This window comes from Anser brachyrhynchus, assembly GCF_964034855.1.
Source record: "Anser brachyrhynchus genome assembly, chromosome: 1".
In the NCBI taxonomy this organism is placed as follows: domain Eukaryota; kingdom Metazoa; phylum Chordata; class Aves; order Anseriformes; family Anatidae; genus Anser; species Anser brachyrhynchus.
Window position 1 is genome coordinate 73,902,316 of NC_137694.1, and position 15,745 is coordinate 73,918,060.

Genomic DNA, 15,745 nt, shown 5'->3' on the forward strand with positions numbered 1-15,745 from the left:
ATGACGCTACTGACTTTTGTTAGCAACATTTACCAGAAGAGAAGACTGAGATTCTGAGAAAAAAGACCTTTTGTCTTTGTCTTAAAAGTCTTTTTGTACTATGATGCCCAGAACTGCACACAGTACTCGAGGTGAGGCCGCACCAGAGCAGAGTAGAGCAGGACAATCACTTCCCTCAACCGACTAGCGATGCCATGCTTGATGCACCCCAGGATACGGTTGGCCCTCCTGGCTGCCAGGGCACACTGCTGGCTCATATTCAACTTGCTGTCAACCACAACCCCCAGATCCCTCTCTGCGGGGCTGCTCTCCAGCGTCTCGTCACCCAGTCTGTACATATAGCCAGGGTTGCCCTGTCCCAGGTGCAGGACCTGGCACTTGCTCTTGTTAAACTTCATGCGGCTGGTGATTGCCCAGCTCTCCAATCTGTCCAGATCTCTCTGCAAGGCCTTTCCACCCTCAGAGTCCACAACTCCTCCAAGTTCAGCGTCATCAGCAAATTTGCTCAAAACACCTTCTAGTCCTACATCCAAATCATTTATAAAAACATTGAAGAGGACTGGCCCTAAAATGGAGCCTTGGGGGACCCCACTAGTGACCATCCACCATCCTGATGTGGCCCCATTTACTACAACCCTTTGAGCCCTGCCCATCAGCCAATTGCTTACCCATCGCACAATGTTTTTGTTTAATTGTATGCTGGACATTTTGTCCAGTAGGATCCTATGGGAAACTGTGTCAAAAGCTTTGCTGAAGTCCAAAAAGACCACATCAGCTGGTTTCCCTTGGTCGACTAGATGGGTGATCTTATCATAAAAGGAAATCAAATTTGTTAAACAGGACCTACCCCTCATGAACCCATGCTGGCTGGGACCAATGACTACATTGTCCCCCAGGTACACTTCAATAACTTCAAGGATCATCCTCTCCATAATTTTACCAGGCACTGACGTGAGACTGACAGGCCTGTAATTGCTAGGGTCTTCTTTCTTGTCTTTCTTGAAAAGTGCGGAGGCTGGCAACAAATCTGAAAGCCCAACTTTGAACACAGTGAGCAGCAGGCCACCCAAACTCCCTCATTTCCACCTCTCAGAGCTACATCTGTAGCCATAGCAACATTTTGGATAATCACTTGTATGGTCTGGAGGGCGACAATCTTATCTTAGAGTTATAATGGTCTGTTAAATGCCACAAAAATATGAAGCATTGATAATTTTAATCAAAAATCAATTTTAAATAAAATTGGATTTCTAATTTCAATAACAATGGCTATTAAATAATGACTGTTCAATTATAGCTGAATTTCAAACTTAAACCAATCCAGTCAGCACAGCATAAACACCTACAGCTATTCTACACACAAACACTTTACACCAAGGTCAGTTTTGACTCTGAACAATTTCCCTTAAAAAAAAAAAAGCATTAATTTAAGACTGATACCCACATAAACATACAGAATACTCATCCAGCTGAGTTAAAGAATGATTTCATGGCTCTATCCATATTCTTACAGAAAAGCTTAAAATTTAATAAGTATAAAAATACTGTTTATGCATTTCCCCAGCTGTACTACTATTAAGCATCTATTCAAACCAGAAGACCTTTAAAAATACAGTTTACATCTCACCATGGTTATTTACTTTTTGAATTCCTGCTCTAACGTGATGAAACCAACACAAGGAAGTCACCGTCATTTCACATAATAAAGTTAGTTCCACTTAGTATGACTGCGTATTTTTGTCTGAAGCCACTGAAATAGCAACTTATTTGTGTAAAAGCAACTTTTAAAATAAAGTTATTTTGTCACAGAATCATTGTAGTCTTTCTTAGATGCATTCAAAATCCTCTTCAGCTAACTGCTAAATCTGAGGCTAAAATGGCATGCTCTTTTATACAACATGTCAAAGGTCAATAACAAGCCTGCAGCAAAATCACACACAGATCCTAGAACACCTCACAAAAGCAGAGGTCACTCCTTCTCAGAAGTAGTGAGGCCCTTACCTTCAAAGGCCCTGGCTGCTGCTCCAGAAGGAGCCTTCACTCCTGTACCCAGCCACCTAGACTGGACTTGCAAAGGGGAAAGACCAGACAAAAAGCAGTTTAGTGATCATTCAGCGCAGGGACAGGCAAAAGTAACAGGCAAAAAGCTCATCTGTGTTAAAAAGAAAAAAATGCCAACATCCCAGCAAGGCCATCATTACAACACATAGGACAGGGGGCTCCTGGCTGTGCACCCGGTCACATTTGAGGGAAGGGGAAAGGTATCTGCTTGGAAAGGGGCTTCTCCCTCAGATTGAGACAAGCTGTTTAGTTGCAGTGCAAGCACGTGAAGAAGGGCTTAAACTCTTTTGCCACTGTTGGAGGTTTTCAGCCTCTTGGTGGACAACTTCTACCAGGGTGCATTTCCAAGGGAGGCAGGTAGGAAGGAATTGCAGGAATGCTGATGGCAACTCACCCATGGGACCAGTTCCAGAATGCTCTCTCTCCTGGGCTACCACGGCCCACCTGAGGTTAAAACCGTCTCAACTAAACCCTGCTCTGCCTCCTACCAGGAAAACTTGCTGCAAAATAACAAGGTCACAGGATCATTGCTCAGACATCTGGAAAGGTCAGAATGAAATATTCATGTACAACATGAATTCAGCCCCCTTCATGTTTCACAGAAAAGCCAGATGCAACATATACAAAAAGAGTGCTGAAAAATCAAATTAATAATAAATATATATTACAGTAGCAATGAAGAGGAATTCATTTTTCAAAGGACTGGTAACACAGAGGAGGAAAGAAAGCCCTAAAAGAACAACATAGGAGTACATAGCTAGAGACATTCTTTATGAGATTTTATGGCTTCTAGTTACAGTGTTAAATCTCTACACCTACAGTTTGTCATGTCCAGACAACCACATGATGTTTAGTATAATCTTTACCCCTGCTTACCCTGTGTCTTGTGAGATTTTATATCCAAACATGAGCTCCAATTCTGCAACAGCTCTTCCATGCAGAAGCTTTTGGTCCTTCCATGAAGCCAGGGGGCATGACCGTAAGAGCACAAATTTACCCACATACCATTGAACCGCAAAAATGACACTGCACGAACATAGAAAATCTTCCTGGGCTGAGTCATATCCCTGTGTAAACAGCTGCAAGGCTCAGTTCTGTGACTGAGGAGCAAGCACGGGTGTAAGCCAACAGCCTCATATAAAGCCCGTGACTGCTGACCCCATCCATCATTATGACCTTTGAATCCTATCATTATGGGATATTGTAAAACTGGACGCATCCCACAGAACGGGCATGTTCATGCTCCCAGTTGGTCATAAGTGGAAGCCAAAAGCTTCTTTAGCTTCTGAACAGACATCTTGCCCCACACAAAAACCTCTTGCGTGCCCTCATGGGGCACACGAAATACTCCACAGGTGGACAGCAGGGCTGCCTCCCTAGCATATACACACTAGGAAGAAAGGCTGGCAGAGGACCCCAGCCCGACCAGCGGGTCGCTGTACCTTCTGACGAGGCACCTCTCGCCCAAAGGCCAGCACCACCGCAGAGGCTGATGGAAAGCGAACCCTATCCTTCCTTCCTTCCTTCCTTCCTTCCTTCCTCCGCCCTGGTCAGCCCCAACCACTTTCTCCCTCCCTTCTCCGGCAGGCAACCGCTGGGGCCGCAGGGAAACCCCCGCGGGGCAGGAACCGGACGGGGGCCGCTCCCTCCCGGTGCCCCCAGGTAGTGGCGGGCGGCGGGGCCGGGCCAGTCTTACGTACCTGGCGGGGGTACGGCGGGCGGAAACCACAGGTGCTTCTCCCGGCCAGCAGCAGGTCCCGGGGCTGGTCTCACCTGTGGGCGGCCGGAGGAGGGGCGAAGGCCGAGGGCAGGACGCCTCCAGCCGCCGGGAGGAAGAGCGGGGCCGTCCGCCATCGAGAGAGACGGAGCAAGAGAGAGGGAAGAGGGGAGGGAAGGAGGGAGGGGGAAGGGGGGGGGAGAGGGAAGGGGGGAGGAGAGGGAAGGGAAGGGTGGAGGTGGGGGGGGGGAGAGAGAGGGGAGGGGGGGAGAGGGGGGGGGAGGGGGAGAGAGAGAGGGGGAGGAGGAGGCGGAGGCGGGGAGAGAGAGAGAGAGGGGTTGCCCCTAGGGCTCGGCTTGGGGCTCTGAGAGGCATGGCAAAGCCCCGGGGCCTTTCGGTTTCTGTTCCTGCTGAGGGTTGCTGGAGGCAGCAGGAGCTGAGGCTGGGCTTGCTGTGACCCCAGGGTCCCTCAGCGTCCCTACTGCGTGCTCATGGGTCTGGGGGTAACCGAGTATCAGAGTAGTCGGTATCCGAGTTAGTCGGATTTCCAGAGGGGAGAAGGAAAATAAAACCATATGCAGAAGGAAGATATGGAAATTAATCACATTTTACTGCCTCTTTATTATTGGGGGGGGGGGGATCAGTTATCAAGTATTTGAGCAGCACCATCTGAGTACTGCAGGGAGCAGTGAACATATTGACAGAGAGCTCAGGGGGGATCGGCCCTGTGTGATTCACTCCAGCGATCTGCGGAGGAAAAGTCAAAAATGCAGGCCCTCGCTGCAAGGCCTGCATGTGCCGAGGGGCTCTGCGCTGCGAGTGTGCAGTGGCAGTGCTCCATCTGTCTGGAGAATAAACAGGAGACATCTGCCCAGAGGAATTTTCCAGTTTGTATACAAAAGACTGACGTTCATCATTTTCACATAGCTTTTTTTCCTAAGTGTATGACACCAGTAACTCCTCTAGGCTACCCAAGTGGATGTAGTCCCAAAGCAGGTAGGATAGGGTACAAAGTACCGTCAGCATCCTAATTAAATACTCTAGGTTGATCTGTCCTACAGTTTCACCTGGATTATGCCATTTTCTAACTGCTCCTTTAGACTGATGCTGGGAAACAGTCATTGCCAACAAGAGGGTGAGGGAGTAGGAAGTAAGCTAAGATAAATCAGTGGAAGGTGAAAAAAAAAAAAAAGGCATGAAAAAAGGCACAAAGACATCACTGAGTCACAAATTGCCGGCTGCTTCCACAATTCCAGGAAAATACTGCTGGATTCCCCTTTTTCCTGGCTTCTGCTGCTGGCTGCTGTCAGAGAGGGGATGCCAGCTCTGACCAGAAAACTGCCTGTACGGCTCTAGCTGCATTGCATGTCCCTTGTGCCATCTTTTCCAAACAAAAAGCAGCTCACTGTGGACTCCCTCCTGCCTCTGACTGATGCAGTTTCTCTTCTGTCTTCTGTCTGTGTGGAGAAGCCTCCTCCTTACTTTATTAGAATTAATAAGTATTTTTGCTAAGTGCATAACTTTGTATTTCTTCCATTAAATTGCATGTCATTTCTTTCTCCAGTCAACAGACTCATACAATTCCTTCCATGGGGTATTCCAGTCCTTTTCTGTTGTAACAGCAGGTCTTAGCTTTATGTCATCAGCAAATTTCATTAGCACACTCATGTTTTTTGTGCCAAGGTCACTAATAAAATTTTAACTAAGATTAGTTCTGAGATCAGTCCCTATGGAACTGCATTAGTAACCGCCTTCCATCCAGAGTTTCCCCTTCAGCACACGCTATTATCCTTACTTTTTATGTCTTACATTCATCCACATCTCTCCATCTTAATTAATATTTTCTCACATGGCATCCTCTCAAATGTTTTATTGAAGTCCAGGTAGATTTGATCTACCATATTTTCATTGTTTGAAAAAATGATTTATCAGAGATAGATACTGGCTTAGTCTGGTATATTCTATTCTTGGTGAAGTCCTGCTGCATTTTAACTAGTTTTGCATTTACCTCCACATCTTTAATTAGGTTTTCATTCAGCATTTATTTTAAAGCTTTGTGTACTAATGAGGTCAGTTAAAAGAGCCTGTAGTTGCTTGGATCACTCCATTTTCTCACCAAATCCCCACTGAAGTCTCTGGACTTTTCAGAGTCTTTCCTGAGCTGCTGTTGCCACTAGGTCTGACCTGAAATTAAAGCACAGCAGGCCTATGATTGATTTTGGACTTACTCCTCAGGCTGAAAAAGCCAAATGTTGTATTTTTTTACTTCAAAGCCTGCCTCAAAGGTTTCTTCTGAAAAACTGTGCATTCAGATTGCCTAGTTTCCAGATTTACTTCCAATCATGCCTTCATGATTTTATGCATGTAACCTGAATGCTCTGACATTGCCTTGCATGTTTCAAATGCATTGTTTTATATTTGTATTTTTATTATTTTAATATTGTGTCTGCAACCACAAAAGAAAACCTGAAGAACAATGCTTCCAGTTTTCTCTTTATTAACACTTCCACTCAATGGATTTAGAATAAACCTTATTATTTTAAAACAAAATCATTTTGCTTGTGCAATTGCAGACAACTGCCATCTCAAAATGAGATGTAGAAGTGAAGTTCATGGGTGAGAGTTTGTCCTACAGATGAGAGCTATTTTGCTCATGTTAGTCTGGTCTAAAAGAGATCTCTTTCTGTGGACTTTGACACTTTCTTAATCAGCTACCAATCGATATGAGTCTCCAGGCAGCCTTCTTCCAGATGGTAATGACTATGGTGAGGTCCTTGCTGAGACTGACATTTAATTCCTCAGAGCAGTAGTACCAATGGGAGGAGAGGAAGGCAAGTCCAAATTTTTGGTTGGTCTACTGTACTTCTACATCCTTCACTGGGCATGACACTCTCCTTGATTGTACCTTAGCCCTTCTGTGTCTTTCTGCATGTTTCAATAAACAGGTTGTTTAGAAAGAACTTTAGATGGACACCTGTCTATCGCCTTAAGCTCAATTTGTAGAGAAGAGGTTATCTAGAAATTTTGAAGAGCGGGAACTTCCAGTAACTGAGATCTCCTGAGCAGCAAAGTTCAAATCAGAGCAGTGATGACTGCAAGTCATCCATTGTCACTGGAAGACTTTGGTGCTGACTCAGCTGCTCATCATCTCCTGTTGGCTGAATGCCCACATAAGGTGTATACCGCTGGTGTTGTTTTAACTGCACGGGTAGATGATCAATATTCTAGGATCATAGCTAGGATCGAAAGCTAAGTATAGACTAAGTATAAAGCTAAGTATAGACTAAGTATAAAGCTAAGTATGGACAAGAGTTTCAACACAGAAAGCAAGTTTGACTGATAAAATAGTGTAGCAATATCAGGCTATCCGTTTTTACTTGGTAAAAGATGGCCTCAGTTTTTTAGCTCAAAATGCAACAGGTTTGCATCATGGGTGTCTAAGATATGTTTCAGCACTGAGGGAAGCTGACTTTATGGGAACCAGAGAAAAGATCAACAAAAAAAGCAAAGTCATGTTTTCGAGTAATGCTGTGGCATGTTTACTAGGCTAATGCTTACCAGGATAAGCTTATTAAGTTATGTAATCTTTTTTCTTCATAATAAGAGAATATGATATGGGTGAGTGTACCCAATCTGACTCTCAAATGTGTGTATATCCTAGCCTTTCATTTTATATGAACAAGAACAAAATATATGTTATTTGTCGTCTATAAATCTGTAATTTATATACAGTTTCACTTAAGGAATGTAATTCACTATTGTTACACTTTGCTTTAAAAAAGTTGCAAATGAGAGCCTTCTAATACAAAAATTACTTAATATGGGTTACCGTGTCCCTTATTATTAGGTATGTATTATGATGTATATTGTATCAGTTACCACAATGAATGTAACATAAATACACAAATCCAGTATTCAGCAGTGTTCTCTGAATGCATCTGTAATTTCTAAAATGGCAGTGAAGTACTACGGTATGGGTAATAAAGCAAAAACATAATTTAAAACGCGAGAAGAAATTCCTGTTGTACCACTTAGAGTAAGAATAATATACAAGTCAGTAAAAAAGAACTGCTTGTTTACTGTTTTTTTTTCTTTAATACTTCCCCCCTTCATGCAGCTTGCAGAGCCTTCCATTGCTGCAGAACAGAACAGAATGAAGAAAGCTGTGATTTGAAAGCAAGATTTAAGTGACTGAAGAAATATCTGAATTTTGTTTTTCCTCTCCATTTCCTTTCACACATGTTTATGAACTCACAGTTGGATTTCCTCAAACAGGAAATTCCACAGTAATTACCGTTAGTGTGCTATGGTAATAGCAGTCCAGTGAATCCACAGGCTCTTTTCAGAGTCACTCCCTTTTAAAGGAAATAAATGCTGATATGGGCCAAATCCTCTGTTGCTGGGTTAATGTTACCACATTAAGCAGCAAAAGCTTTTACTCTGGCAAATAGCGTGCGTGCTTTTTTGAAACAAGTTAATTATGATGCATAGATTAACTGAAAGAGTAGTACTTTATGACCCACAAGTACTGCTAGAGCACTGCTGTACAAATATATTTGTTGCTTTAGAAGATAATGTAAATGGAAGCCGAGGTGATCTGGGCTGGTAATTCCTGGAGGGCAGAGATAAATGAGGATTGAATGAGAAAGATTATAGGTATGGATTTTTCTGAGAGATATGTTCTGCAACCAAAGAATTCAGTAAGAAGCACATTGGTCCACCTCTCAGTGTGTACCACGTGTTCAAAAAGTTGCACGCTTCTCAGTGGGAAAACATGACAAAATCCGTCCCTTGTGAAGACATAAAAGATCTGGTCTTCAACCAAAGAGAGAGATTTAAATCCCTTTCCAAGTTTTTTAACAACTAATGAATAATCTTGGAACCAAGTTCTTTTTATCAATTTCTTCAGCTTTTGTCCAGAAGCCTATTCATGAGTCTTTCTACCTCATATTTAACACCTTCCTAAATTATGCATTAGGTGATGACTTACACTTTGCTTTTTGACATGCATTCATTAATCGGAATTTGTCCCAAAGTTATGGACCATAAAGAGCTGGTTTGTGTCAGGTCATTGTCCTGGTTCCAGTTAGGACAGAGTTAATTTTCCCTCATAGTAGCTGGTAGGGTGCTATGTTTTGGATTAGGGTGAGAAGAGCGCTGATAACATGCTGATGTTTTAATTGTTGCAGAGCAGTGTTTATACCAGGCCAAGGACTTTTCAGCTTCTTGCTCTGTCCTGCCAGCGAGCAGGCTGGGGGTGCAGCAGGAGCTGGGAGGGGACAGACCCAGGACAGCTGACCCAAACTGGCCAAAGGGGTATTCCATACCATCTGACGTCATGCTAAACAATATATAGGGGTGGCTGGCCGGGGTGGGGGGCCGGCTGCTCGGGAATAGGCTGGGCATCGGTCAGCGGGTGGTGAGCAATTGCATTGTGCATCACTTGTTTTCTTACACATTATTATTGTTAATACTATTACCATTATCACTATTATTATTATTATTGTTATTATTATATTCCTGTCTTAATAAACTGTCTCTATCTCAACTCACCGGCTTCACTTTCCCGTTTCTCTCCCCCATCCCAGAGAGGGAGGGGGGAGGGTGAGCGAACGGCTGTGTGGTGTTTAGCTGCCAGCCGGGTTAAATCACAACAGTCATGAACAGCTTGGATCTGAATTTCTACCAAAAGCTTTGTATCAGTTTTCATCAAGAGTTTCCTCTCGCACAAATTAGATGTGCAACTGTGGGATGAGTCTCTGTATAGAAGGACATTATCATCAGAACAGGATTTAGATAAGAGTTCTTCCCAAAACAGTTTCCAATGCAAATAAAACAGCAAACTGTAGAATCAGCACATATGGCAGTAGATTTTTATTAATTGGTTAACAATTCCAATAATATAGATGCCTACATCATCAAAGTTATGTAAACAGAGCTCAATCACCATATGGAACTAGACCAAGACGCTAATGGGCAACAAAGCAAGGCGATCCTATTCATGTTCCATATGGCTTCTGTTGACTTCTATCTATTATACTGAAACTTTTATGTAGGCTATTATGGAGTATCATCTTTTGCTTTTTAAAATGGCCAAATGAAATTAGGAATCGAAGTGTACTCTCAGTGGAACAAAAATTCGAAAGGAATGTAAAAAGAACTTAAATTGGAATTTATATATATATTTTATATATATATCAGTGTTGTGCTTGCTTGAACCCTACTATTTTTTCTCCTATTTGATGAAGATGGTGGGTAAACTGAATCTTACTCCATTTCCAGGACAGTCCTGTTAAAGAGCCCTTTCATCAGCTAAACTAAGAAAAGAGGTCCTTTTGTTATAGCAGGACTATTGCGGTAACAAGCCTTAGGAGAGAAACACAAAGGCTACAGCAGCAAATACAAGCAAAGGTATCTATTTACACATTCCTTTATCTGCACCATTCCAAGTGCATAGTACAACATGGATTATTTTCCTCTCTGGCGAGACAAATGGACATAGATTCTTATTCCACAGTCAGAAGGATAGAAAGACATAGACACTTTGAGGAATTCAGTTGTGAGGAACAAATCACTGTTCTGCAAAGCCCGATGCTTTTCCTGCTTTCAGTGTGAACTTATATATCATTTGGAGCTAATAATTAACAGATTGGATTTTTCAGACAGATGTGTTAAGTACACCTTTTGAAAATCAAATGGTCCTTGCAGAGTGAATTGCAAATGCAATGTGCTTTCCCAAGTGACACAGGGGTACAATCAGAGCACAGTGGCTTTCAGATCCTAGTCTCAGTGAGTAGGGGGAAGAGATGAGGAGAAAGCACAAAGAAGAGCCTTCCATCTACTGGAAGCTTTATTTTTAACAGCTGATTCACAACTGTGCAATCTTAACGGTGAGTTTCATCTGATAATCACTACTTGCAGAGCCCCATGCTACTGTATATCACAGCATCTAGCTGCAGATTGGGATGCTGCACTGATACAGGGTCCAGCCTCAAAGCACTTTCTCTCCTCCAGCATGCTCAAAACTCTTATTAAGCAGTCAGTGTGCAAGATAAAATTATTTCAGAAATGAGGTTGGGGAAGCATGGTGTTGCCTTTATTTTTCTTCCTTAATAGGACGGTAACTTGAATAACGATACCTGTTTGAACTTTGGGCCCCACATGTAATTCATTTTGACTCAAATCTGGTGCCTCTCTTATGGCCAAGTCAAGTGGGTAGCGTTGCTTCTTTCCTCAGAGATCTTGTAAATCTGAAGCATGTACCTGCAAAGGATGAGCTCCACCTGGCTATGCACAAAGAAGAAAATTGGTCTACACCATAAAGCATGCATCACTGGTCTTTTTCATGTCTCCCATCAATGATAGTCTTCTGAATAAAAGACAGCAGAAGACTTGCATGCTTCATTTCCCTGACCAGATTTATATACCGCAGCAGCACCCTAGCAGGTGCTGAGGTTTGAAGTCTCCCGTTTGCATTTTTTTTTTTCCATGAGCAAAAGCAGCTGGTGAACTATAGGGAAATTGCAAACTTTTAAAGAAAGGGCTTAATCCACCATCTGAAGTTCACAGAAGCATTAAGTCATTATTCAAATGAAAAGCTGCTTTTACCTATTAACATATTTTCATCAACAACAAAAAAGCAAGATGCTGATATGAGGGGAGATATGTGTATTCTTATTTATATGGTAATTGAATGGTCAGGGAATTTGCCTGTTATTTTCCTAAGACATGGCATGTGTCAATTAAAACTATGTTGCGCTACTGTTCTAATGGAACCTGGCACCATTAAGAAATCTTTTCTTCTTCATAAGATGTGATGGGGAGAGAAGCACTGAAAGTCAACCAATTTACGCAACCTACTTTGTAATATGATTGCTGGCTTTTGCCTTTCTACAGACAAAGCAAAATTAATAATTCTTCTCTGTAACAAGTGACAAGAAAATTATTTCTGTCTATCAAGCACATCCTAAGTAAGAGTAAGAATATTGTTTCCCCTCCCATAAATTTGCATATTTAGAGTGTTCTTAGTAAAATCTGGGGCGTTATAATTCAATGGCTCATATTCTTTGTCAATCAGGCTTCTTTCAAGAGTGAAAACATTTTAAAAAGCCAGCATACAACTGCAATTCCCTTTCGTCGAATCAGCACATGCTGTAAATCATGGTGCAAAAAACTCGGGCTTCATTGCAATGGGCAGAGTTCCACTGAAGCTGATGGTGCTGTGTTTGGGCTGAACTGGGTCCAAAATGTCCAGCAAACTTCCCTGCAAATGCATCATTAACAGCAATAATGGTCAGTGCTGAAGAGACACCCTGAGAACACATACCTTATTCTTGTAAAAGAATCGTTTTAATACCCTAGTTTCATCACTCAGGCTGGAGCTACTGCTTAGTATTCAAGCTGGGAGATCCATTCATCACTGTTTTATGCCTACCTGGATTTCTATTCATGCAAATTCTCCAGGGCCTCACCAAAAATAAAACAAAAAGACAAATCACTGTCCAGTGACGTAGGATTATTAGCATTTTTTGCTGAACATGCTTACACGTATGGCACTAGTTTTCTGACCTACGCAGCCTTAGCCTGAAAAGAGAGGAGTTGAGGTGCAGAAAGGAAAACTATAGTCCTCTCATGAATTTCACAGGTCAAAACCATCACTTAGAAGGGGTTTGATGGGGGAGTTGTAGAAAAAACACAAACAACTCTGAAGAAATTACTAGAAGGTGAATTGCCTAAATTTCAAGGTATGGTGCCGAGGCATCAAATATAATACAAAAGGAAAAAGCTCAGATTCACAAGCTGCCCGATGCCCCTAAACTCCACTCTTCATGAGTTTCCATCAGAGCACAATGGGGATTTCACTCACAGAGATTCAACAAAGAATGTTCAATTATTATTATATTTTATTAAAAACAAACTTGTTCATAAGACAGGAAGTATTCATAAACCAATGGAATATATGTACTTACAGCTAAATAGTGTGTGTGTTGGCCAAAGCAGTTGCAGACTGCTTTGTAACTTTTGTATTTTGTAACTGTGGAACTGAGATAATGGGGAACTTGAGTGTGTGACTCATAAGCAGTTTGACTAGCATCCAACATTGCCAGAAAAAAGGACCAAGGAAAAGCTATGCTGGACACTGTGTCTCTGTAGGATGAGCAGACACAGAGGAGGAAGTCTCCCAGTGTATTTGTGGATTGATTTAAAGCACCAGAGTGTTTAAATAACTCTGGTCTTAGCTGAATGTGTGATGAATGGGGTTCGTGTAGTATTTTGCATATGGATGAGGTAAGCAGCCACTTAATAATTGCATGTAGTTGCTGGTACTACTACTATTACTAGTACTATTTGTAGTTACAATAGCAAGTACATGCCCTAGCTAAATTCAAAAGCTTATGGTGTTTTATACTTTATATATACCTAACTAGCAAAATTGTGTCCCCAGAAAATGACACCTAACATCTTGACAACACCAGAAAAATGCAAGGCTTTAGTTATATTGATATACCTACTGTTGTGCAACTATTTCTAGAAGTGGATGCTGATACAAATAGGAATAAGGTGTTCTTCCCAGACACTGCCATTTTCATCACAGAAAGACCAGGATTTCCACAAAAATATTTAGGGTTGTTAAAAAGATATGATCAAATAGAGCCTTAGACCAGATTCATGTATTGTCCTTGTACATATTCAAGAACCCTACAGGCAGTCATATGTACCAAAAGGAGAAAGTTCAGATTTAAGCAAGATGAGATAAAAATCAAACACAATAAGGAAGAAATGTTGCACACATTCACACTGGGAGTGGAGATTTTCCAAAGTACAGGATTGAAAATTTTATAACATGTAAATGTTTAAATTGCAATTTGTCAAAGGGCAAATGAGCATCATGCATTATTCTTGGAAACATTAATTTCAAGTTGCACAGTATTACAGAATGATCCCACTTTCAAAAGTCAGAGTTTTTAATAATAATTAAAAAAAAAAAAAAAAAACCATGAAAGGCATTTCATTGCATCCATTTAATCATAGTCTGAAGATACCAGTCTGGGAAAAAAAAATAAGGAAAAGCCAAATGTAAGAGAAAAATCTGAGTTTAAAATGAGGAAAAAGGAATAAAATATGAGTTAAAAAAATAATCATGAAAAAATAGGAAATGGTAGCTGGGGGGATGCAGTTTTCCCTCCCTTTAAGCTATGAAGACAAATACATTTGTTATATGCCCCTTCAGACAGGTAGAGGCCATGTGCAAAGACAAGGCTGGGACTCAGTGCAGAGCTGATTAACTGGAAAGAAACTGCTGAGGGTAAACACTTACGAATGCCTGCAAGTGGAGCAATGAGGCTGCAGGAATCCAGTGGTTAGAGACTGTGGGCTCTGCTGAAGCTTTCTATGGCAGAGAATGATTTTTATGACCAAAGACCTTAGGGGGAGGAAGGATCTTCTGGACCAGAACAATGACTGCTGCTACAAAGCCTGTCAGAGTAGTATTGTTTCGTGGAAGAACTCTACAACTCAAAGCAAATGAGTTATAAAGTAGGTATGGGGTTTATTTCGGCACCGGGCGCATGTGCGATAGCTCCCAAAGGCACGTGCACCCTAACGAGGCAACTTGCTTTGGTTATATGCAGTAAAGAGTTACATATGCATGAAGTTTCCCAATACGCCTATACATATTCATAACATATCCCCGCTTTGTATTAAAATTAGCTCCAAGAAGTCATTTCCATAAACTCCTCCCATCTGCGCCTGTGCAGTGCCTTCTGGTGGTGGTCGTCGGGATGAATGTTGATAACTCTTCTTCATCATCACTAGTTGACCCCCTGCCTTTGTACAGACTCAGCTGCTCCTTGGCTCTCATCCAAACCACAAGGTCGGTCTCAGCTGGTTTTTGAGACAGGTTCCCTGTTTTTGTCAGGAAACATCCTCTGTGAGGGGCCTCGAGACTCCTTGTTTCGGTTAATTTGCACAGCAGTAAGCAAAGACGCTCAGCAATATCTATTTGAATGCGATTAAGCGAGCCCCCATTCTTCCATTCCTGGCTTTAATAATTACGATTGTTTTATTTAGAAATCATTAATGCGATTAAGCAAGCCCCCATTCTTCTATCCCTGGCTTCAGTATGGGGGTAACACTTTATTCATAGAAAAGTTTGAAAAATCAGGGGAGAATGGCTGGGAGACGGAGAAGACAAAACAATGCTATATAAGGACTGAATGTTGGAAACAAGGAGTTTATAATTTATTTCACAGACCTTTACATTTTTCATGCGTATTTTCTCTCTAAGCCCTTGCCTGCACTCCCAGAAATCTTTCAAGACAGTAGAAAATAAAACCTACCCCATTTTCCCACCTCACTGTAAGGAATAGTCCAGCAATTCGTGCCACTAAGGGGTGTGAAGGGTTAACATTGAGGCCTGGGTTTAGGCGAGAAGAGAACAAAGGGATTTCTTCAGAGAAAAACTGCTGACTTTGCACGGACATGCAGTAACTTCTGACAGCCGGCCAAGAGACCACTAGATAAGGAGGAAGAATATGAGCCTCCCTGTCCGAGCGGCCCCCGAGAAACTAACAGAGACTGATAAGCAGGCGCACCTGGGAGGACTTCGGATTCGGGAAACCAATTATAATAACCCTGCCTTTTCTAGAAGTAGTAATGAATATGTATTAGCCTAGGAGCATAAAAACCAGCCGCCTTACGTAACAGGTGTGCGTCCTGGTGGAGCAGAGACTCCCGGCGCACCCAGCGCTGTTTGCTTGCCTCTATTCATTTAATAAATTGTAAACTTTGATTGTAATCCTATTTGGGACTCAGTCATTTATAACATCACCCATGTAAAAGAGAATTTTTTGGCCCTTCTGTTAGCATTCCAGGCTTTCCTAAGGACTTATTTTTTTCATTCATCATGTACGCTATTCTGCCTGACTCATGTTCGCTTACACGTCTCATTGCACTGCACACCTTCCA

General features: G+C 42.0%; 1 protein-coding gene and 1 long non-coding RNA gene across 20 annotated transcripts in view; one reads left to right on the top strand and one right to left on the bottom strand.

Moving 5' to 3' along the window:
* Positions 1 to 3,969, bottom strand: part of LOC308188484 (rho GTPase-activating protein 8-like) — an 81,578-nt gene extending 77,609 nt beyond the window's left edge. For 5 of the 19 annotated variants that reach the window (XM_080577578.1, XM_080577585.1, XM_080577580.1 and 2 more), the window contains exons 1-3: positions 3,762 to 3,901; positions 2,456 to 2,561; positions 2,002 to 2,067 (exon numbers count right to left, since the gene is read on the bottom strand). In XM_080577578.1, the coding sequence (XP_080433704.1) occupies positions 2,002 to 2,067; positions 2,456 to 2,459 (70 nt within the window). In that variant the 5' untranslated portion in view covers positions 2,460 to 2,561; positions 3,762 to 3,901. The other 14 variants (XM_080577584.1, XM_080577583.1, XM_080577576.1 and 11 more) reach the window with 8 other exon arrangements.
* Positions 3,970 to 4,083: 114 nt separating this feature from the next.
* On the top strand, positions 4,084 to 15,575 carry LOC308188489. Its single transcript, XR_013945528.1, has 2 exons — positions 4,084 to 6,953; positions 7,896 to 15,575. It is a non-coding gene; the product is annotated as an uncharacterized lncRNA (long non-coding RNA).
* The last annotated feature ends 170 nt before the right edge of the window (positions 15,576 to 15,745 follow it).